Here is a 22,419-nt window from a genome sequence, read left to right on the forward strand (position 1 = left end):
ACAGACAGGCACTTCCACCACGTCACCTAAGAACAGACTTCTCCAAAGTGGAACGAAGCCAGCCACTGCTGTGGGCACTGCAAGACCACACAGACCCAGGGGACTTAAACAGAAGCTCTCTTGGGGCCTCCAGCTGACTGAGGGGCTGCTGCAGAAAAGGGGCTCCTGAGACTGCACCAGCCACCCCAAGATGTCCAAGAGGAAACCGCAAAGCCCACACTCCCAGGACCAGTCACAAATGATGAGGGGAGAAAGCCAACTATCCAGGGAATTCATTCGCAGATTTCATGAATCCTTAAAAACTTGAGGGGACGAATGTGGTGGCATAACAGGTTCAAGTCCTAGGAGTCCTAGCTGTTTCATTTGGCATCCAGCTCCCTGCCTGTGGCCTGGGACAGCAGTCGAGGATGGCCCAAAGCTTTGGGACCCTGCACCCGCGTGGGATATCCGGGAGAAGTTCCTGGATCCTGGCTTTGGACCGGCATAGCATTGGCCGTTGCGCTCACTTGGAGGGGTGAATCATCGGATGGAAGATCTTCCTCTCTGTCTCTCAGGCAGATATACAGAGAGGAGAGACAGAGAGGAAGATCTTCCATCCGATGATTCACCCCTCCAAGTGAGCGCAACGGCCAATGCTATGCCGGTCCAAAGCCAGGAGCCTCTTCCAGGTCTCCCACGTGGGTGCAGGGTCCCAAGGCTTTGGGCCGTCCTCGACTGCTTTCCTGGGCCACAGGCAGGGAGCTGGATGGGAAGCGGGGCTGCCGGGATTAGAACCGGTGCCCATATGGGATCCAGGGCGTGCAAGGCGAGGACTTTAACCACTGTGCCATCGCACTGGGCCCAATAAATAAATCTTTTTTAAAAAAAAAAAAAAACACAAAAAACAAAACCCGTTCATCATTTTCTGAGTAGACAAAGAACCGTCTCATGAATCCCACACTGTCGTGAACACATCCGTGCAGGGCCAGCCAGTGCCATCACGCCAGTCTGCCTCTGTCGATTCAAGACAACTCCAACGCCTCACTGGTGTCCAGGGAATCAGAAATACTGTTTTGACTTTATAATAAGGAATTATACCAATGATAACTCATAAAGTTCCTTCTCGCTATGACTGAAGATCTCACCTAACTCGATCCTATTTTACTAGTTACAGCATGCAGATGATAAGATACAAGATGATTATCTTGTATTACCACAAATGGCCAGGGCAGGGCTGATCTGAAACCAGGAGCCTGGAGTCTCTTCTGAGTCTCCCATGCGGGTACAGGATCCCAAGGCTTTGGGCCATACTCAACCGCCTTCCCAGGCCACAAGCCAGGGTGTGCACTGGCAGGAGGCTGGACTGAATGGCCCTGTGCTACAGCTGGCAAACTTCCATGGTGCTGTCAGCTGCTCAGCCCACAGTCCACCCTCTGAATGGAAATCCCTGAGGTGGCTTCTACGTGACAGCTCAGGTCAGAAAAGCACAGCACAGAGGCCTCGTCATCTCCGTCTTGCCCTGCTCATTCTACTCTGGCCCCATGCCGCCTTATGTTCGCACCATGCATGCACGCACAGGTCTCAGCAACACTCAGTAACGCCCCTCCCCTTCCACCAACCTCAGCACCGAGTCAAGAAGCATGCTGCAGTGTCCCTACCGATCAGCTCTGCAGGCTTATTGGGTCTCTTGTTGATGAACGCCTCGAAAGACTCCTTCATCAGGTTGATGAACCGCTCATTCCTCTGGAAGCACACCTCGATCACGTGGTCCACCCTGTCCTTGAAGTCCAGCAGGTCCTGAACCATGTCTTTGTCCTTCTCAGGATTGATGACAATTGTTGTGCCAAATGTCTACAACAGGATGCAGAGCCGTCACCACGAGGAGGACACCGAGACATGCTCTCCTGCTGTCACACCATCAGGACATGTGGACAGGCGTCAGTGTCTATCAAGTAATACTAGTACCAGATAGAATCTTCCAAGTTTCATCAACCCAGCACACATTTTTAAGATGGATTTATGTGAAAGGCACAGTTACAGTAAGAGTAAAGGAGCTTCCATCTGATGGTTAATTTTCCAAATGGCTCCAACTGCGGGGCTGGGCCAGGCCAAAGCCAGGAGCCCGGAGCTCCCACAAAAGTCTGCCAGGGTCTCCCACATGGGTGCAGAGGCCCAGACACTGAGCTCACTATTACTTTCACAGGCATTAGCAGGGAGCTGGATCATAAGCAGAGCTGTTGGGACTCAAACTGGCACCCATATGGGTTGCTGATGCTACAGATGGAGGTTTATCTTGCTGCACCACAATGCTGGGCCATGTCACAGACCATGTCCCCTGCCCTCACCCTCTCTGTGCTACTCAAAGGCCCACACGGGTCTGCACCGCTCTGCCCTTGTCATAAACAAGGGCACCACATGAATGTTCTGGAAACCCAGGCCGCCTATGTGGGTGTAGGCACCCTCCTACCTGAGCCACCAGTGCCACCTCACTATCCAAAAGCTTGTGTGCAGTGCAAGGACCAGCTTGTCTGACAAGGGTCCACTGTGCTGACCATCCGCAGGTCATCACTCAACATCATCTGACCAAGGCTGGGCCTGGGAAGGCAGCCTCCTCCTTGGGAAAACTGTTCTCACTCTGTCACCACTGCTGAGGCCTGGTGGTGGATGGTCACTGCCCTGCAAGAGGCTTTCTCTGCTGTCTCCTAGAGCTCAGCATGGAGGCAAAAATGGCAAGCCCTCCTTGTGTCCTGGACCCTGGGCAATGTTCTGCAAACTATGCTGGTGCAGATGCTGCCCTCCAATGGCCGCCCTGGTCACTCTAGAGCTCACTATGTGAGATGCCTGCTCCGCGTCTGCCAACACCACGGGCCAAACATGACCACACTCCGACTCCCCACAGCCACCCCCTGCAGGGAGGACATCAGTTCCACTACCTGGGACTCTTACGGCGTGGCTGGGATGCCGTGAGGGCAAGAGCCATGAGCTGGACAAGCACACCTCTTTGAGGGGACTGTTACTGGGCAGTACATACGGATCCAGGGGCTGTACCATGCACATCTGGAACATCCCAGCACAGGCTCAGGTCAGTGCTGCGAAAGCTGCCTTCTGCCAGGACCACATGGACACTGGTGACCTCACTCACAGGACGTACAGGCAGCAGCCTACTGCGTGCAACCTTCACTGGGCAAAGGCATGAGGGCCAGGCAGGCCTCAAGCGGACACCAGAGCCCACGGTCGCTCCTCAAGGAGGAGTGTCCCACCCGGACCAAGATGGGGGCCTGCTGTCCATCCACACAGAACCTGCAGCTTACCTTAATGTACTCACTCCAGTGCTGCAGCAGTGCCTGCTGACCACCCTTCACACGACTGAAGAGCTGGTACATCTGTGTGAGGTCTGGCACCCTGTTCTCATCCAGCAAGTGGTCAAGGCCTAGGGAAGAACAGTGGGTCAGCGTGGAGCTACTGGGCCCAAGCACAGGCACGCCCACCCAGAAGTGCAGGCACGCCCACCCAGAGGCGCAGGCCCTCCAGGCAGCACTGCATCCACGTCTGCAGGCAAGACAGTCTCGGTCAACCCGAGCTACCTCTTGTTCCCTTCGAGTGTACTTGGGAGTGCACTTCTCAAGTCACCAGCCCAAGACAGTCACACCAACTGGTCATCCTGGGCTCTGAGTCCATCCATCAGGTAAAGTCACTGCCAACCAACTGGACTTTCCAGCTGACTCACAATCAGATAGCACTTTATTACTGGTATTTAAAGATTTATTTCAGAGCCAGTCACAGAGATCTTCCATCTGAAGGTTCACTCCCCACATGACTGCAACAGGCAGGCCTGGAGCTCCAGGGTCCCCTACAAGCACTTGGTTCATCTGTTGAGAGCTGGGTGGGAGGTGGAGCAGCAGGCTTGGGATGCCAGTGTCCAGATGGCTTAACCTGCTGGCCAAAAACACTGGCTCCCACAAACACAGCTGTTATCAGTAGGATGTTAAGTACATGTTGAGTCTTTTCTAGGAGCAATACATGACTTGGTAGTTAAGATGCCCTTACCCTGGATGAGGTGTCTGGTTGGGGAGTAAATGCTGCTCTACCGGCTGCTTCCTGAAATGTCCCGGGGGCCAATGTCACCCTCACAAGATAGTTGCTCGGAAGAGTGGGGAGAAGCTACCTTTTTGTAGAATTGCTGTCAAATGTTCTCCTAACAGCTGTTTCTCCACACAGGCAATCAGCGGCTTCCTGTGTAAGGAAAGAAATGTCACGGAGGGCCAGCTCAGCTGTGACAGTCACGGCAGATCAGGGCCCAGAGGGGAAGGCCCAAGCATGTTCGTCACGCGCCTGGAGCCCGTTCTGAAAGCAGCTGTCTTAGCAAGTCACACCTGAGGAGACAAGGCTGCCCCTTGCTGGCCACACTCCACAGCAGGTTCCCAATCTCCACTGGGTCCTCCTGAGCCCTAACCCTAGGAGCTTGCTGAGTGACGGGACCAGTCGCAGGACCCCTGGAAGGCCACAGGAGCCAGCGGCTTTGGGACATGAGCCCCTGAGCCACCCCTCACCCCCTAAGCTTCCCAGGCCCTAGAGCCTTACCAAGGGTTCCCAGGACTGCTGCTCCCCTCGCCTCCCGGGGTCCCATGTTCAAACCGACATTTGTGGAGCTCCAACATCCAGCCCAGTAAGACATGTCTACTCTTTCTCTCACTCCAGCCCCAGGGCCCCAGCCCCACCTCCTCCGCAGCCAAGGGTACTGACGGACATTCGGGAAGCATGAGGGACACGGTACTTCTGTGTTCCCCACAACTCCACAGCTCAGTCTTGGCGCCTGTTTCCAGAAGAATCTCTTCTATCTCAAGCAACATTCAGCTTACTTTCTCCCCAAGCCTTCACTTCAGCTTTTTTGTTTGAAGAAGTTATTTTTTGAAAGGCAGAGTCAGAAATAGTGAGGAAGGGATAAAAAGAGAAATCTTCTACCTGTTGGTTCACTTTCCAAATGGCCTCAATGGCTGTGGCTGTGGCTAACTGAAGCCAGGAGCTCCTTCTAGGTCTCCCACATGGGTGCAGGGGCTCAAGGACTTGGGCTAGCCTGATTGCTTTCCCAGGCACAAGAGCAGGCAGCTAGATTCTAAGTGGAGCAGCTAGCACTGCAACTGGTGTCCACAGGGGATGCCAGCATCCAGGCAGCAATTTAGTCCTACGTCAAAGCATCACCCTCAGTCCAAACTCCCAAGGCAGGCTCCACTGCACTGCCTCATCAGAATCTTTCTTTTTTTTCAAAGATTTCTTCATTTTTATTACAAAGTCAGATATATAGAGAGAAGGAGAGACAGAGAGGAAGATCTTTGGTCTGATGATTCACTCCCCAAGCGAGCGCAACAGCCGGTGCTGTGCTGATTGGAAGCCAGCAGCCAGGAACCTCCTCCAGGTCTCCCACACGGGTGCAGGGTCCCAAAGCATTGGGCCATCCTTGACTGCTGTCTCAGGCCACAAGCAGGGAGCTGGATGGGAAGTGGAGCTGCTATGATTAGAACTGGCACCCATATGGGATCCTGGCACGTTCAAGGCGAGGACTTTAGCCACTAGGCCACGCCACCTGGCCTTGCCTCATCAGAATCTCATAGCAGCCCTCTGCAATGCACGGGACTTGTCCAGGGCCGTGGCTTGAGTGGAGCCCACTGTGTCACTCCATCGGCTAGCCACTGTCCCTCTCCTCTGCGTCATCCTGGCTGGGCAGAGGGCAGCAGGACCCAGTCCCAGCTTCAGCATGCGCATCCCCACTTCTGAATTTTGCTCTCGTTACCTTTTCTGCACCCATCTCTCTCCCCTGTGTGTGGTATCCCATCATATAAGGCACAGGCACCAATTTCCCCCCTTTCTTTACCTACCTACTTACCAACCTCAGGTTTGAAGGTTAAAAAAAAAAGGTAAGAAAAAAGAAAAAAAAAAACACAGCCACACATGACCTCTGGCAGAATGATCAATCCCAAAAGCTTGGGGCAGGCTGACACCTGCCAGGAGCCTGCAGCATCCCACATCACAAGGCCTAGGTTCACCTCCAACGTCCTACTGATGGGCAAGTTGGCAGGCAGCAGGTGGTCAGCACACGGCAGAAAGCCTGGATGCCGTTCCTGGCTCTTGGTCCCAGGGCCCCAGCATGTAGGCAGCTGGGCAGCAAACCAGAGGACAGGCGCTCTTATTCCACCCTGTATTCTCACTGTCTGCTTCCCAGCCCCCGGCCCAGCAACAAAAACCCTGCTCAGTGAGACTCCCGCACACACACACGGTTCCTTATCGTGCAAAGACCGCAGTGGGCACTACTTTCAGGCAGTGCAGGATAGACACTGAGCAGGGATGACCAGTACTCACTGCGTGCTGTGGTCCAGGTATGTGATCACACGATCGCCTTCCTCCTCCAGACGTTTACTCACATGGTTAAGATATTCCGGGACCTTCCAAACAAAACATTCAGGCACATCAGGTACAAAAAAGTCCTTCATGTTGTCCAAGAACCTGAAATTTTGCTCCCCTTCTAGAACTGAAACGGAATCCATGATCACACCAAACATCAGCCCCAACTGAGGGGAGGGCTGTGGGAGTATGCCCCCCGTGGGGGGCAGCCGGAGCAGAACCCGGTGCCTGTGCTGTCTGCTAGGTGTGACGTCAGACTGGCTCTCCAAGTACAGGAGGACGGTGCCTTTCAAAGGAGGTGGTCTCTGAGGCACATGATTGTTTTATGGTTTGGGGAATTCTTTCAGTGCTTCACAGATGAGAAACGATGGTGAATTTTATCTTCCATGATCTGGGCTTTGTTTCCTCATCCTGTTATAGGGACCCAGAGTCCCCCATTCAGTGTTCCAGACCCTACCTTATCGGCTTGGATCTGCGGGGGACAGTGCTTCTAGAGAAGGGGAAGACATGTGATGCCCACTAGCAGGTGTGCAAGTGTGTGCCCACACGGAAGGTTACCCCGGCCCAGCCCCACACAGGGACCAAGGCAATGCCATCACTTTGTCTCACCTCTCTTTCCTGCATTAATCTTTGGCCTTCTGCAGCATATAAACAATTAGTCTCTTCCAGAAATCTCAGTTCAAAAGAATCCTTATACACCTAAGGAAGGAGAGACATCTCAGTGCAGGCCCCGGCTGACCTAGCCGAGGCGCCGACACCTACGGCTTTCCCCAGCACTGCTGTGATGGTTAACCTCTGCATTTCCCCCCTCAGCTATGGGGGGCACCAGACAGGCGGGCGAGGTGCTCCCCTGCCCTGCTCAGCTACAGGGGCTCCAGGCCAGGCACTCACCTGCAGATCCGAGAGCATGCTCAGCAGGCTCCGCAGCAGGCTCCTGTCCACAGCTTCTCCACTTCTCTCTCGCTCAATTAAGAGAAGAATCCCATCGATGGTCTTACTCTGAACCATTTTATCACTAATAATGTGATTTCTAAATAGTTCTAATCCCATGTCCCTGGACAAAAAATAAAAACAAAGGACGGTGACCGTGTCACTTCCCGATGCCTCAAGGAAAAGCCCCCACACATGCCCTTCTGCTTTACTACCAGGGCCAGGGAGCCCCTGGAAATGGTGGATTTTGGCCAGACTAGCAAGCTTCCTGCTCCCTTCGAGAAGGTCACCTATGCTCCCAATTAGCTGGGAGACGTGGGGACTCTCCCAGACCCCCTGCATCTGTCACCTCCAAGCTGGTGGGCATGTCACCCAGCACGTTCCCTGCAGTGCCCAGCACCCCTCGCTCATGGCCAAGGTGCCTGAAGTGCACACAGTACCAGCAGTGTTCTCTGCCCTCTGCTGAGCCTGGCCAAGTCCACCCAAATCTCGGCCACACCTTCAGACGAGGGCACAAGAACTGCCCGGCCATTTCCTACCTGGCTGAGCGACCACCAGTGGGGAGTGTCTTCTCCTCAAGGAGGGTTACAGAATGCTTAAACTCCCCAAACACTTCCTTAAATCTATGGTGTCTCTGCAACCCCCTGCCAAGAGGTACCCCATCTCCTGGCTCTCTCCTGAGATGCAATTCCCCTTCCCTCTTCTGCTTTCACCTGGGCACTTTGTAAGTAAGACTTCTTTGTCTGCAACTGATTCCAGCTTTTTATTTCTACACTAAGCTGAGGAAAGACCCCGCTGAGCTTTGCTGGTAACATCTGCTGTATCCCAGCAACCATACTCCTCACTGGGCGGAGGCTGGAGTCCAGCCAGGCACCCTGCACTGACCCCACACAGTGGGAAGCCTCCCAGGGGACCCCTGCTTCCTGGACATGCCACACCTGCAGAACCAACACTGCACGAGGCCTGAGGAGCCATGTGGGAGTGAGCGTCCACCTGGATCTAACCTCCTGGCTATGGTTAACCTTGGAAGTTGTGACCATCGGGCAATAAACCAACAGACAGAAGGTCTCTCCCTCTCTGTTGTGTGCGAGATGGCCCCTGGATCCCTGCCTGCTTAGCCTATGTGGGAGGTCATAGGTACACGGCACACTGTGTCCCTGGGGGACCCTGACAATGGCTCTGGCTAACTGAGACCCCAACCTGGCCCATTCACTGGGCATGCAGCGAGAGCGGTGGGCTGCACCCCCGTCTCTCTTCTCTGTCCTTGGACGAGCTGAGCTGAGACTTCCCTGATAAGCAACTCTAAGAAGTCAAATGCGACCCACAGCCTATCTGCCAGCCACACGTGGTGAATGTGACCCGAGGCAGAGCTTTCAGCTTATGTGCTCTATGGGACTCATGGTCTAGCTGCCCTTGACCTGAGGCACAGCTTCCAGCCATGACTGTGGTATATGACCTGTGACTTGGTTGGAGGGTCCAGAGAGATAGACATGCCTTCTTGCCAGGTACAGTGTCATTGTTGGGTGGGAAGACTGAGGGACCACCCTTCTGCCTTCCCCTTTCCTAGTCTATACAAGTTGTGCCAGATTTACAATAAATGGACATGCCCCACCAGACTGTCCCTGGTAGTTCTGCAGCCAAAGAACACCGTCGTCTCACCCCTTTGGTGGTCTTGGGGCCCTGCTGGCAGGAAAAACCCCCCAGAGTTGCTGTCTTCCACATGATGAGTCAGTAAATCAATCACACACCGAGAGCTCAGGCAGGGTGCTAGCACTCTCTGCCCTGGCTCTGCTTCTGATGCATCCCTCTGTGAGTGTGCACCGGGAGGGCAGTAGAAACGGCTCCTATGCTTGGGTCCCTGCCACCCATCTGGGCACCTGGTTTCACTTGTGCCCAGTCCTGGCTTTTAAAGAAGATAAATAAACAGGGAGACCTCAGAATATGTACCAACAGCTCAAACAGTTTCTGGGAGGCTCCTGGAACCTCAGGCAGGCTGTCCTGGACAGGGTGCACAGCAGAGCAGAGCCATGGCTCCCGCCCTCTGGAGCAGGCACAGCTGAGAGGCAAAACTTGGGCCAGCCAAGGGTGAGCCAGTTGCCCAGAGACTGAGTGCACACTGGCTGAACAGAGCAGTGACAACACCACCCACAAGCTGGGAGGGCCCTTCCCATGTCCACTGGCGGTCAGGCAACCTCCCAGGACAAGCCAGCCTCCCAGGACAAGCGAGCCACACCAGGCTGGGGGCCTTGCAAGCACGGGCAGCAGTGAGATGGCAGCTCCAGGCTCACATTCCAGCTTACAGAGTGCGACACGCATTGGATTCCCTCAGTGTTTACCTCCAGCTCCCCACAACTCTGCCAGACGAGGCTGACAGATATGGGCCCCATGTACCACAGGGGAACGTCAGGTTTGAACCTTGCTCCACACGAGTCCAGCATCTGCTAACGTGTGCCATGGGAGGCACCAGGTGACGGCCCAAGAACCCGACTCTGCCATCCCTACACAGATCAGACCTCCACCTCACAAGTGCCCTCCCCACCTGCACAGGCAAGGCTGCCTATGGAACTTGGGGAGACTGGATAAAGGGCTGGCACTTTCACTGCTGGTACCTGCCTGCGCCAGTTGCACCCTCCATTCCCACTCCCAACACATCCAGCACGTGTGTGGCCCGAGGCAGGGTGCTCACCAGAGGGACGGCAGCATGGAGTTCTGCAGGACGTACGTGCGGTCCAAGAACAGGAAGATGCTCCTGATCATGATCTGTAGGTCAGAGGAGACAGTGAAGACTGCGTCCACGCGGCTATCTTGGTTCAAGTCGGCACCGACCAACGCCTTCCTGCTAGTGTTTTCCCCTGTGGCATCTGATGCTGTCCCTTTGCAGAAGTAACTTGAGCGATGTGGCTCTGAAGCCCAGAGGCACCCACCAGGGGCCATCCTTGGCTGACGTCACCCACAGGGAGGCACCCAGGCAAGGACTCTGGGCAATCAGCTGCCTTGGCTCACCCTTGGCTGGCCTGAGGCTTGCTCACCTCTGCACCAGCAGACACTTCTGCTTCTAGCACTTTCCGGACGCCTGGCTGGGAACCCAGGCATGGTCCTTGTCTCCTGCTCACCTCCTGTAGCCACCACATCTCCTAGGAAGCTACGGGTACGGTCTCATCCCTCACTTGAGGTCACAGTGGAAATTTACATTAATCATATCGAATCCGCCAGTCAGCTGAAGAAGCTGAGACCTGGCTGTCCATTTGGGGAGAATTCACAGCCCCTAGGACCCTGGGCATGTGAACTCACAGCCCCTAGAAGGCCCAGCTCTCTTTCCACCAGCAAGCCAGCCCAGACCGGCAAGCACAGCCCCCCTCAGGTCGGGAGGGCAGAAGAGTGAGGCTGTACTGTCAGAAGAGGCAAGATGGCAGCTGCCCAGGCGCCTTCCTGCGGGCTAACCCAAGAAAGGGTGGAGCTGGCCAGGTCCCAGGGCATCTTACCATCTGTCTGCAGTGATCTTGCCAGCACGTGTTCATCTTCTTTAAAAATAAAACGCTATCTAGTGAGTCTGTGCACGCCTGCTAAGGAAAACTTCACACATGTCGGTAACTCCTAGTGTAAGCACCCGCCCGCAGAGCGTCACGTGTGTTGGTAACTCCTAGTATCAGCCCCCGCCCACAGATCGTCACGCATGGCTCAGCACATGGGCCAGAGAGCTGCAGGCAAGTGGGACGTGGAGGGTCATGCCCTCAGAGACCACTGCCCCTCAGACACAACAGGAGCCCTGCTGATGCTCCCCGCACCTGCAGCCTCTGGGACTGTGGTCCCTTGCCACCACAGGGTCAACATCACCAACAGTGTCCCCCTCCATGTCCCGTTCCCTGCTTGCCTGACCCTGTGTGTTGTAGCTGCAACTGTCTCTCATCTCCCACCGAACCAGCAGGATAAAGGAGCCCAGGGCTGGTGGCTGGACGGAGGACCCAGCTCTCTGAGAGCAGTGTCCAGTGACCACTCATGATACAGGTGCCCGGGCCTGGTGGCTGGACAACCTACTCACAGCAGCGGGGGTCCTCCTAACCTCAGTGGACCCAATGTGAACCTACCCTCCTTCACTTAGCACAGCCAGAAGTAACAGGGAGACACTACCATGTCATCTTCCCCACCTCATGATGCACACAAGGAAAAAACAATGGGTTCCTGGCACAGCCCAGGTCCACCTGCAGCAGCATCTGACACTGGCTGGGCCTATCTTAGCAGAGAACACCTGTCAAAGCTGATAACTAGCGGGCAACGAGGAGTCCCATGGGGACGTGGAGAGCAGGGCAGGCACCAGGGGTCAGTGTGCAGCACAGCAGTTGGAGGAGCCGCTGACCACCGCTCTGGAGGCCGTCACCTCAGGTCTCCTTGTATGGGAGCCTTGAGAGCACGCTGTCATTTACAGAGGTGGTCACAGTACATGGCTAACAAGTCAGCTGGAGGAACAGTTAGCAGACCTGCTCAGCATTCCAGTCATTGCGCCGGGAGCCACATGATGTTGGACAAACACCAACCAGTTGTGCGTAAGCATGCAGGTGACAATATGAGCCCCACAGAACTAAATCACACAGCAGATCCAACACCCTTGGGCGGCTCAAGTGTCACCCAAAGCCACAGCCAAGCTCAGCCTGGCGTGAGGCCACAGGGCCTGCTTATCTAGGGGCCCTGGTAAACTCATACGGCCTTGTGCAGAGGCCAGGGTGGCTGCACCATGGATTCATCTGCCCTGCAGCCAGCGCCAACTCAGAGTACCGGGCAGGCTGTCTGACCAGAGAGCTCAGAGCACCTACGATCCCGAGCAGCAAGCATGGTGGCCTGTGGACAGCTCCCCTGGCCATGACCACTATGCAGGCCTTTCTCAAAGCATTCCTCAAGGTGTGCCTGCACTGGCTGTCCCCCTCGCTGCTATGAACAACACAGAGGCCAAGATGCCATGACCCCAGCTCCAGCACAGGACCACGTACAGGCCACGTACGTGTGATCCCATGTATGTACAGGCCACGTACTTGTGATGCCATGTACATATAGGCCACGTACGTGTGATGCCTCTGCTGGTTCATCTATAAATTACAGCTGACAAAGCCTGTGAGAAATAAACTGATGCAGGATGACGCACAGTGTGGCTACCTGTTTGTAGGCCCTTGGACTGCAAGCCGCACGTGGCAAACATATACCAAGGCAAAACGGAGCTCCTCCACTTTCCCAACAGCATCTGCAATGTTTCCGCCCCTCTCAGCCGGCTCTGACACACGGCTGCTCTGAGTGTGTAATGCCCCCGAGCCCTCCTGGGCTGGCTGAGCCCATCCCTCAGGAGTGAGTTTTGTCAGTATTTGCAAGGTTAGACTCCAAGGACAGGTGCTCCGGCATTCTGGCCCACAGAGTGCTGCAGCCTGTTTTGCTTCAACATGTAAGCACACACGTACACCGTGAATGTGTGCAGACAGGAGCACACACACATGTGCTGTGGCCGCATACAGATGTGACCAAACATGTGTGCGCGGTGACTGTGCAGACGTGAGGTGGATGCAATGCAGAGGAAGCTAACTGCTCCACAGGCTGCCGCCCTGGGCCTCTTTCCAGTGTGTGCCAGGACGTCCCTAAGCTTGGCATCTGAACACAGCAGGCACAACTGCTGTAGTTAACATAGGATCAGAGCATCCCTGGCCACAAGGTGTGTGATATCCACAAGGACTGGCAAGGACCCCTCTTCCCCAACTGAACAAGCCCTCGTGGCAGCAGCACTGCCACTGGCCCCAGACTGCTTCCCTCCTGGGAGGTCTCTAGGTCTCTGCTAACCCTAACCCATCTCAAACTCCTTCGCCTGGCTCCCCAGGATGGCACTCTGTCCTTCTGGGCCATCTTAGAGCAGACCCTGCTGCCCAATCTTTCCAGGTCTGAGCCACAGCTGGGCACTGAGGACACAGAGCAGGCAGGTCAGCGGCCCAGTGAATACTCACCGACCCAGACCCTGTAGCAAAGCAAATGAATAGGCTCACCCTCTTCCCAGGCCACACATCTGCTGCCCATAGCCCCTTCTCTCCAGGGATCCCCAACAGAGCCAAACATGTCCACTGCCAAGGTACCCCATGCCCTCAGCTGGGGCAGCTTCTCCCTTCCCAGCTGTCGGTCTCCTGGGCATGCACTGCCCCGGCAGACTGACCGCCACAGGGTACCTTTGGGATACTGGGAGCATGTGTATCCTTGTGCTTCCCTCATTTCCGCTCAAGGTACAACTCCATTCTGCTGGGACTGTGGACAACACAAAGGTGACCCTTACAAAACCACTAGCTCTACTGGAATCTTCCTAAAAACACCGAGGACTGTAAGGTGCCACAGACCCAGGCTTGACTCCTCCATGGCCGCACTGCCCACGGTCCTCCCGGTGACAGCAGGGTGGGGCTTGGCTTCCAGCACTCACAAGCAAGCTCACAGGACAGGCTGTTTCCTCCCATCCTTCCACGGGAGACACCACATGAGCCCCTGCCTTGCCCTTGGCTGTGCCTTCTGGGAGGGCAGAAATCAGCCGGGACAATCCTTTTCTACCTTAGTGCCTCACTGAACATGCCAGTCAATCACAGGGGGAGGGATGAGCTGACGAGGGTAATCCCACCAAGCGACCAAACAACAGCTTTATGTAAACTAGGACCCCTGGCCAGCCCACAGGGATCCTTGAGCTTCTGCCTGCAGCGTGGAGGCCGCTCTCTGCCCTCACAGGTACCTCCTCAGAGAGGGTGTACTCTGACCAGATTCCAGAAGGGCACATACTGGCTCTCAGCTCTCGGGCAGTGTTGCCACCTCTACCATGAATCTGTGCCAGAAAATATCAACGAGGCACCTGGCCATGTCAGAACTGGAGCCGACAGCTCTCCTGGACCATCAAGACACTGTGGTGGCTGCGGCTCCACATCGCACCGATGCACATATTGGGGTGGGGCTGGGGGGCTGGCGGGGAGTCCTCCAACACCAAGTAATGTTGCAAACAAGCAGCCTCATTTCCCACTTTCTCCTGCCTGTACCTGGACACACCCATGGCTTTAGTATTGGCAGAAGGCTGGAAAGGAGACGAAGCTAGAGTTAAAGATTTTCCAGAGGATGGCGAGGAGCCCGAGACTCCTTGCAAAGGACTACATGAGGGTGGTGGACCAGAGATTCTGCAGCACCCTGTGTCCGCCCACATCTGCACGCTACATGATCCCTCCCCTCGATTGCAGCAGCCTGTCTCAGTGGGACCACACGGTTCTCTCAGTCAGTGAAGCCCCGGAGCAGTACTGGGCCAAGGCAGCACAGCCAGGCCCAACCTCTGACAGACAGCTGGGGGGCTGGCCAGTCTGTGCAGGAACACATGGCTCCCTTGGAACTAAGAGCAGCAGTCACTGAGGCAAATCAAGGTAAGCTTGCTCTGTCCATGACAGGACGCAGGAATCTACTGTCGCCACATGAAGGATACCCGTCACTCCTCGAGCCTGTCAATGCCCAGCTTTACCAGGGTCAGGTGCCCATAAAAGGATATTCTCGCAAGTGCAGGATCTGCGCTTGCACGTGGTCCTCACAGACCTGGCGCAGCTGCTGGTACAGCATCGCGGACACTTTGTGCGAGCAGAGATTCTCGACGGCCTGCAACACAAGGAACTCATTACTCAGAGTCAGCAGCACGTCATTACAGTTGGCCGTGGGGGCCACGTGGCTCCATTCGCCAGCTTCCCAAGCTTCCCCTAGCACAGGCCTCTGCCCACGGCGAGCTGTGGGATCAGCAGGTGCCAGGGACACACTGGGTTGAGTGGTTCCCTGTCGGTCTGAAGCTGCAAGTACAGTGTACCTAACTATGCCTCTACATCAGTTTTAATCCCATTTCCTGTGCAAAGTCAAATCCAATAAAACCTCACGGATAAAACCACACTGAACAGCCTTCCCACTAGCTAGCTCTGAATAACTGCAAAGTGTGGATATGCAGAGTGGAATCATTTCAAACAATTGGAATTTAATCCAAATTTGATAATCCTACAGGAAAGAAGATAAAGTCATATTATAAAGACATTCATGATAGCAATACTTATCTCAGCAACTAATATTTAATGCTGGGAGATCAAGGAATCAATGTGAGTTAATTAAATACGGTTCATATAACTGGGGAGCACACACCCATACTTACAAGGACCAAAGGGAATGTGCAGAGGCAGTAATGACCATACACCCTGCTTGCTAGCAAAGCCTCCGTGTGAAAAGGGGACAACCTTCCCCCAGCTGCCAGGTCACAGACATGAGGCTCCTAACACCCACACGACAACTTTATTCAGCTCCTTCTAAAACTGATCCCCTGCCTCCTCTCCCATGCACCACAATGCAGTGAAAGCCCCCTCACCCCTGCTCTGGAAGCACCAACATACTAGCTCACAAACACAGTTGTGTGAAATCCCTGAGGGCGGCCAAGAAGTGCCTCCCAGGATGGCAGGGCCTTTTCCTGCAAGCTGTCCACCCAAGCAGGAGCCAGGCACACGCCTAAGAGCCACACGGAGCACTGAGAACTACTTCACCTTGAAGCCAGAATCGAGTCCCTCTCCAAGGAAGCTGCCACACCTGGGGTAGCACTGGTGTGCCACTTACCTCTCCCAGCATAGGTGTTGGCCCCCAAGGCAGCCCATTCACCATGTTTTGGGGGTCTTAGCCTATTGATACTTAGAAATACGTTCTAGATACATAAAGCACCTAACAAGATGAGTAAGTAAGCCTCACGCTGGTCGGCTATGGCCAATACCATGCTAGAGAAACCTCAGAAAGGTGGGCAGAAGCTGGTGACTAGAAGGGTCTACCCAGGCCTCCCCAGCACCTCACTCCTGCACCCGAGGCACCTGCGCTCTAGAGACGCCTGTGTCTGCACTGGGAACTTCCCCACGTGGGGATCTATTTATAGTACCCCGTCCTCACCCCCGGGCGCACACTGCTGCTTCACACGATGCTTTCTGGGGACAAGGACAGAGACTGCCCTTAGGAGTCACCTCCACAGACCAACAGGGAGAAAGGATGGCTGGCTAACCCCACCTGCTTCCCAAAGCCCAGGAAAACCACACACACACACACACACACACACACCAGTGTGACTGAGAACAGGGGCAGGTGGTGGGCCCAGTGTCTAAGATGCCAGGTTGGGACACCTGTGGTCCAACTCTACTCCTATTCTTGATGCCTGCTGATGGGCAACCTAGGAGATGGGATGAGCCAACTCCCAGGTCCCTGACACACCCGTGGGAGACTCAGACTGAGTTCTAGCTCCCAGGGTAGCTGTGGCCTGTCCTGGCTGCTGGGAATCTGGGCAGTGACCTCTGTGTCTGTCTCACACACAGACACACATAAGCAGCATGAGAAACACAGCATTCAGAAGTGTCCTCCCGTAGCCCGCTCTGCCCCAGCACACACCTCCACTTCTGCCCTCAGCTTCCGGCCGGCAAGCGACCTGGATCTGTGGGAGCATTTCACACGCCTGACCTCCAGCTGGCTGCCAGTGCGAAGGCAGGCTAGCAATAACCTCAGTCAGGGGAGCCACCTGCTCCTTGTGGACATTGTCCCGTGTAAGAGGAACTTGTGTATTCACTTGATCAGTTTGCTACTTTTGCCAACTGGTGCTACCAAATACTTCTTCTACCTGGTCAGCACTCGGTTCTCCTCCATCCTCTCCCTGTGTTGTGAGCAGGTGCCATAGTTTCTCAGTCGCCGAGGACAGCCTGCTGGGTGCTAAGGGACTGCCATTCTCTCTGCCCTCCTGCCTCACGGGTGGTCCTGACACGTGTGCTTCCTCTCAGAGCTGCGCTATGGGGTGTGCGGAGCCCCTGCATCTCCCTCTCACCAACTGTTAACACCCAGCAGGGCACTGTAACTGACAGAGCCCTCCAGGACACACTGAGACACAGCACGACACCTCTCAGGGTATTTTTACCAGGCTCCTGCAGCCACACAGGGCCACCTGTCCTGTCCTGCCCAGTGGCCATCCACTTCTCACCCCATACTGGTGTCTGGCACTATAATACAGCAAGTAAAGCTATTGCTTGTGATGCTGGCATCCCATATGGGTACTGGTTCATGTCCTGGTTGCCCCATTTGCAATCCAGCCTCCTGCTGATGGCCTGGGAAAGCAGAGGAAAAGGGTCCATGTGTTTGGGACTCTGCCACCCACATAGGAAATCTGGAAGACAGTTTTGACTCTAAAGTTCGGTCTGGCTCAGCTCTGGCTATTGTGGCCACCTGGGAAACAAACCAATGGCTGAAGATCTCTCTCTTCGCTCTCTGTAACTCTTTCAATTATGTAAATGCATATACAACACAACCCTTAGCTGTTAAGACACAGTATTCCATGAAATTGTTCAGGTACTTGGTGGGACTCCTGCAACTGAAGTGACCCAGGAGCAGGGTTGTGAACGGTTGGAATGCTGAGAGGGAACAGGCAGTCATGGGTGGCTTTGTGCATGGGGCCTCCAGGAGGCAGGGCTAGGGCCCAGGAGAGTCTGCAGCCAGGGAGACCTGGAGGTGGGTGGAGCCTTGGGCAGCCCTCGTGCTCTCAGCAGAGTGACCAGCACGTGGCAAGAGGGATATGCCACAGCCAGGGAAAGAACCGTCCAGAAGGCTTCAAGAAAACAGTGTGACTCTCACACCTGAACCGTATCTTTTCACTAGAGCAGATTCAGGCAGGTCCCGCCACAAGGGTCCTAAACAGCATGCTACTCTGGCCCCACCCACCAGACCCATCCAACAACTCTCAAAGGGCCCCGTTCCAGGGCAAAGACAATGCAAGAACACAAAAACATCCAGCACACAGAAGTCAACATTCCCATCTGACACTCACCCAAAAAGATGACCAGACACACAGAGCAGTGAAATAAAACCTTTGAGAAAAACCTGTCTGATTCAAGCCACATCGGAGGTATGACACACAACAGACAAGACCAGCTGAGCAGTCATTGGGCTGAGCGATGGACGCAGAGACACAGCACTGGCAGCAGGAGTGCCTGCACACCCTGTGGCACTCACAAAGTCCTGTCTGAATGTCCCATGATGGCTTCACAGTAGAATTCTCTCCTACTCTGAAGGGAGCGAGGATACCTTTCCAGAAAATGAAGAGGGAGTATTTTGCAACTCATGGAGTCAGCAGGATTTTGATCTAAAAACCAGATCCAAATAATGAGCAAACAGCACACTGATAACATTCAGGGTCACTGATGCACAAGCAGCAAGTCTGCAACCCGTAAACAGACAAGGCATCAGGCTCTCGGGCACCTGCTCAGGGAAGCAAGACCGCTTTAACACTTGGACACCAACACAATTCTTGAACTAAAACAAAAATATTATAACCTCAACAGGTGTGGGGAAAGAATCTGACAAGTTGTATTTCTTATAAAAACCCTCAGCCAACCAGGACTAGAAGGGGCCAACTCCTTGTGGTATAGTGCGTAAAGCTCCTACCTGCAATGTAAATACCCTGTTTAGGTGCCACTTCAAGTCCCGGCTGCTCCCTTCCCACCCAGCTCCCTGCTGATGGCATGGCAAAGCAGCAGAGGATGGCGTAAAGCCTTGGGCCCCTGCATCACATAGAGACCTGCATGAAGCTCCCAGCTCCTGCCTGTCGGAGCCTTTTGGGGAGTGAACCAGAGATGGATGACCCCTCTCCTCTCCGTAACACTGCCTAGCAAACACATAAATCTCTAAAAAGTCTAGAAATAAGTTGAGATCAGCAACATGGTCCAGATCAATGTACAAAACACCTTCAAAACCACGAGATGCCTGAAGACAAATGACACAGAAAGCATACTGCTAAGAGAAATGAGAGCTACCCCCTGGGACTGCTCAGTGGACATCACAGTGCCAGGATATCAATTCTCTCATACGGATCCAGATTCCACAAAGGCATGATAAAAACCATAGCAGGCTTTCTTGTAGAAATTAACAGATTAACGCAGAAATACAAAGAACCCACAACAGGAAAAACAAATGGGACCAGGGCCCCACTGGAGGGCCAATCCGCCAGTTCCATGATTAACACCTTCTCCTCGCTGGACAGCGGACAGAGACTACGGAACAGGCACTCAGAAGTAGCAAGAACTGGACACTTAGAAGGAAAACGTGGCATTTGTACTTCCACTTCACAAAGCACATCCAAACTCACTCAACAAAGACCACGGCCTGGAATGGAAACCTAGACTCTCACATGTCTAGAAGGCATAGAGAAGAAATGTTTGTGACATTTCATCCAGAAAAGAAAACCTGACCCACCTGATTTCAAAACTTAAGCCACTGCTCTTCAAAGATCATACTTAAGATAATCAAACTACAAGCCACAGACTGGGCAAAATCACTGCAGACCAATTCCTGAAAAAAAACACTCACTCAAAATCTGTAATAAGGTTACACACTCAATAACAGAAAATAAACTCAGTAAGAAACAGGTCAAAGATCTAAATAGACACTTCATTGAGAAAATTCCAACAGCAATTGAACACAGACACTTAGCGTTGCTAGGGAAATGCAAATTAAAGCCACAGAGAGATCCCCCCACACACTTAGAGCAGCAGAAATCAGCAAGACCAGCCAATGCTACAAAGAACTCACACACTGCTAGCAGAAACGGAGCTGCCACTTGGAAAAGCAGGCAAGTTTTTGTAAAGTTAAACGTGCACTTTTCCACACAAACCCAGGAAGGAGACTATGTTTACATAAAGACTTACTAACCTTTGTAACAACTTCATTCACAGCCCAAATGCCCATGAGCTGGTGACTGGACAAGACAATCAGTACACCCACACGGGGCAATAACACAAAGAAACAAACTGCTGGCCCAGTGGCTGGAGTCCCAGCTGCTTCACTTCTGACCCAGCTCCCTGCTAAGAGCATGCCTGGGAAAGCAGCGGAAGACGCCCAAGCACTTGGGCCTTTGCCACCCACGGGAGACCTGCGTGCAGCTCCATGGTCTCGGCTCTGGCCCAGCCCAACTCTCTGAGGAATGAACCAGCAGTGCCAAGGTCTCTTTCTGTTTCTCCCTATCTATGGGTCTACCTTTCAAATAACTCTGCAAATGTGGAGAGGAGAGGGGAAGAGAGAGGAAGACAGGAGGAAGAGAGGAGATACTGTGACACAGTGTCATGAGTTTCCAAATCAACCTCCTGGAGTGTGCACCTGGTGCTACGGAGAACTTGTGACCTGTGAGCTCCAATTCCATACCAGAATCTTGGGTCTGAGCTTGGGCTCCACTTAGAATTTCAGCTTCTGGGGCCCGGCGCCATAGCCTAGCAGCTAAAGTCCTTGCCCTGAACGCACTGGGATCCCATATGGGCACTGATTCTAATCCCAGCAGCTTCACTTCCCATCCAGCTCCCTGCTTGTGGCCTGGGAAAGCAGTGGAGGACGGCCCAAAGCCTTGGGACCTTGCACTCCCGTGGGAGACCCGGAGGAAGTTCCTGGCTCCTGGCTTCGAATCAGCACAACGCCAGCTGTTGTGCTCACTTGGGGAGTGAATCATCGGACAGAAGATCTTCCTCCTTGTCTCTCCTCTTCTCTGTATATCTGAGTTTCCAATAAAAATAAATAAATCTTAAAAAAAAAAAAAAAGGAATTTCAGCTTCTGGCTAACGTGCACCCAGGAAGGAAGCACAGGACACTTCAAGGAGTGGGTTCTTGCTACCTACGTGGGAATCCTGGCTCCTGGCTTTCGCCTGGCCCAGCCCTCGGAGTTGTGGCCTTTGGGGAGTGAACCAGCACATGGAAGATCTCTTCCTCTGTCCCTCTCCTCCCTTTCAAATAAAACAAGGAAGTTTTTTTCCTGTCCTTAGCACGCGCGCGTGCGCGCACACACACACACTAAAAAACCCAAAAATCAGATGTGCAAAACGCATGATTCCATTTGTGTGAAATTCTAGAAAGGGCAAACTCTGGGGCACATGACAAAGTGGTCTCAGAAGCCTCACTGCACACACTGGGGAAAGTTTGTTGAGGTGAGCCCTATACACACACTATGCGTGTAGAGATGAAAACCACAGCCGACCGTCCATGCTCACCCAGGCCCCGAGAGGCACACTGAGAGCAGTGCTCAGGCTTTCACACATGTACTCACACTGACACACACACTGACAGCAATGCTCAGGCTTTCTCACACATGTACTCACACCGACACACACACTGACAGCAATGCTCAGGCTTTCTCACACATGTACTCACACCGACACACACACTGACAGCAATGCTCAGGCTTTCTCACACATGTACTCACACACACACACTGACAGCAGTGCTCAGGCTTTCTCACACATGTACTCACACACACACACTGACAGCAGTGCTCAGGCTTTCACACATGTACTCACACCGACACACACACTGACAGCAATGCTCAGGCTTTCACACATGCTCTCACACTGACATACACACACACACTGACAGCAGTGCTTAGGCTTTCACTCACATGTACTCACACACACACACTGACAGCAGTGCTCAGGCTTTCACACATGTACTCACACACACACTGACAGCAATGCTCAGGCTTTCTCACACATGTACTCACACTGACACACACACTGACAGCAGTGCTCAGGCTTTCTCACACATGTACTCACACACACACACTGACAGCAATGCTCAGGCTTTCTCACACAGGAACTCACACACACACTGATATACACACACACACACACACAAAGACAGCAGTGCTCCAACTTTCACACACATGCACTCACACACACACACACAGACAGCAACGCTCCAGCTTTCTCACACAGGAACTCACACACACTGACACACACACACGCACACACATACACACACAGACACAAAGACAGCAGTGCTCCAACTTTCACACACATGCACTCACACACACAGACACACTGACAGCAGCGCTCCAGCTTCCTCACACAGGAACTCACACACACACTGATATACACACACACACACACACAAAGACAGCAGTGCTCCAACTTTCACACACATGCATTCACACACACACACACAGACAGCAACGCTCCAGCTTTCTCACACAGGAACTCACACACACTGACACACACACGCACACACATACACACACAGACACAAAGACAGCAGTGCTCCAACTTTCACACACATGCA

General features: G+C 53.7%; 1 protein-coding gene across 3 annotated transcripts in view; it reads right to left on the bottom strand.

Annotated features, from left to right (window-relative positions):
• The window catches only part of CUL4A (cullin 4A), a 34,442-nt gene that overhangs the window by 9,753 nt on the left and 2,270 nt on the right, over positions 1–22,419 (bottom strand). For 2 of the 3 annotated variants that reach the window (XM_040991112.1, XM_040991114.1), the window contains exons 3-11: positions 14,834–14,937; positions 10,788–10,857; positions 9,992–10,065; positions 7,267–7,429; positions 6,985–7,074; positions 6,334–6,416; positions 4,145–4,212; positions 3,291–3,409; positions 1,638–1,830 (exon numbers count right to left, since the gene is read on the bottom strand). In XM_040991112.1, the coding sequence (XP_040847046.1) occupies positions 1,638–1,830; positions 3,291–3,409; positions 4,145–4,212; positions 6,334–6,416; positions 6,985–7,074; positions 7,267–7,429; positions 9,992–10,065; positions 10,788–10,857; positions 14,834–14,937 (964 nt within the window). The remainder of the gene's footprint in view (positions 1–1,637; positions 1,831–3,290; positions 3,410–4,144; positions 4,213–6,333; positions 6,417–6,984; positions 7,075–7,266; positions 7,430–9,991; positions 10,066–10,787; positions 10,858–14,833; positions 14,938–22,419) is intronic. The other variant, XM_040991113.1, reaches the window with a different exon arrangement.

This window comes from Ochotona curzoniae, unplaced genomic scaffold (genome assembly GCF_017591425.1).
Source record: "Ochotona curzoniae isolate NIBS_2020 unplaced genomic scaffold, NIBS_Ocur_1.0 contig_64, whole genome shotgun sequence".
NCBI lineage: Eukaryota > Metazoa > Chordata > Mammalia > Lagomorpha > Ochotonidae > Ochotona > Ochotona curzoniae.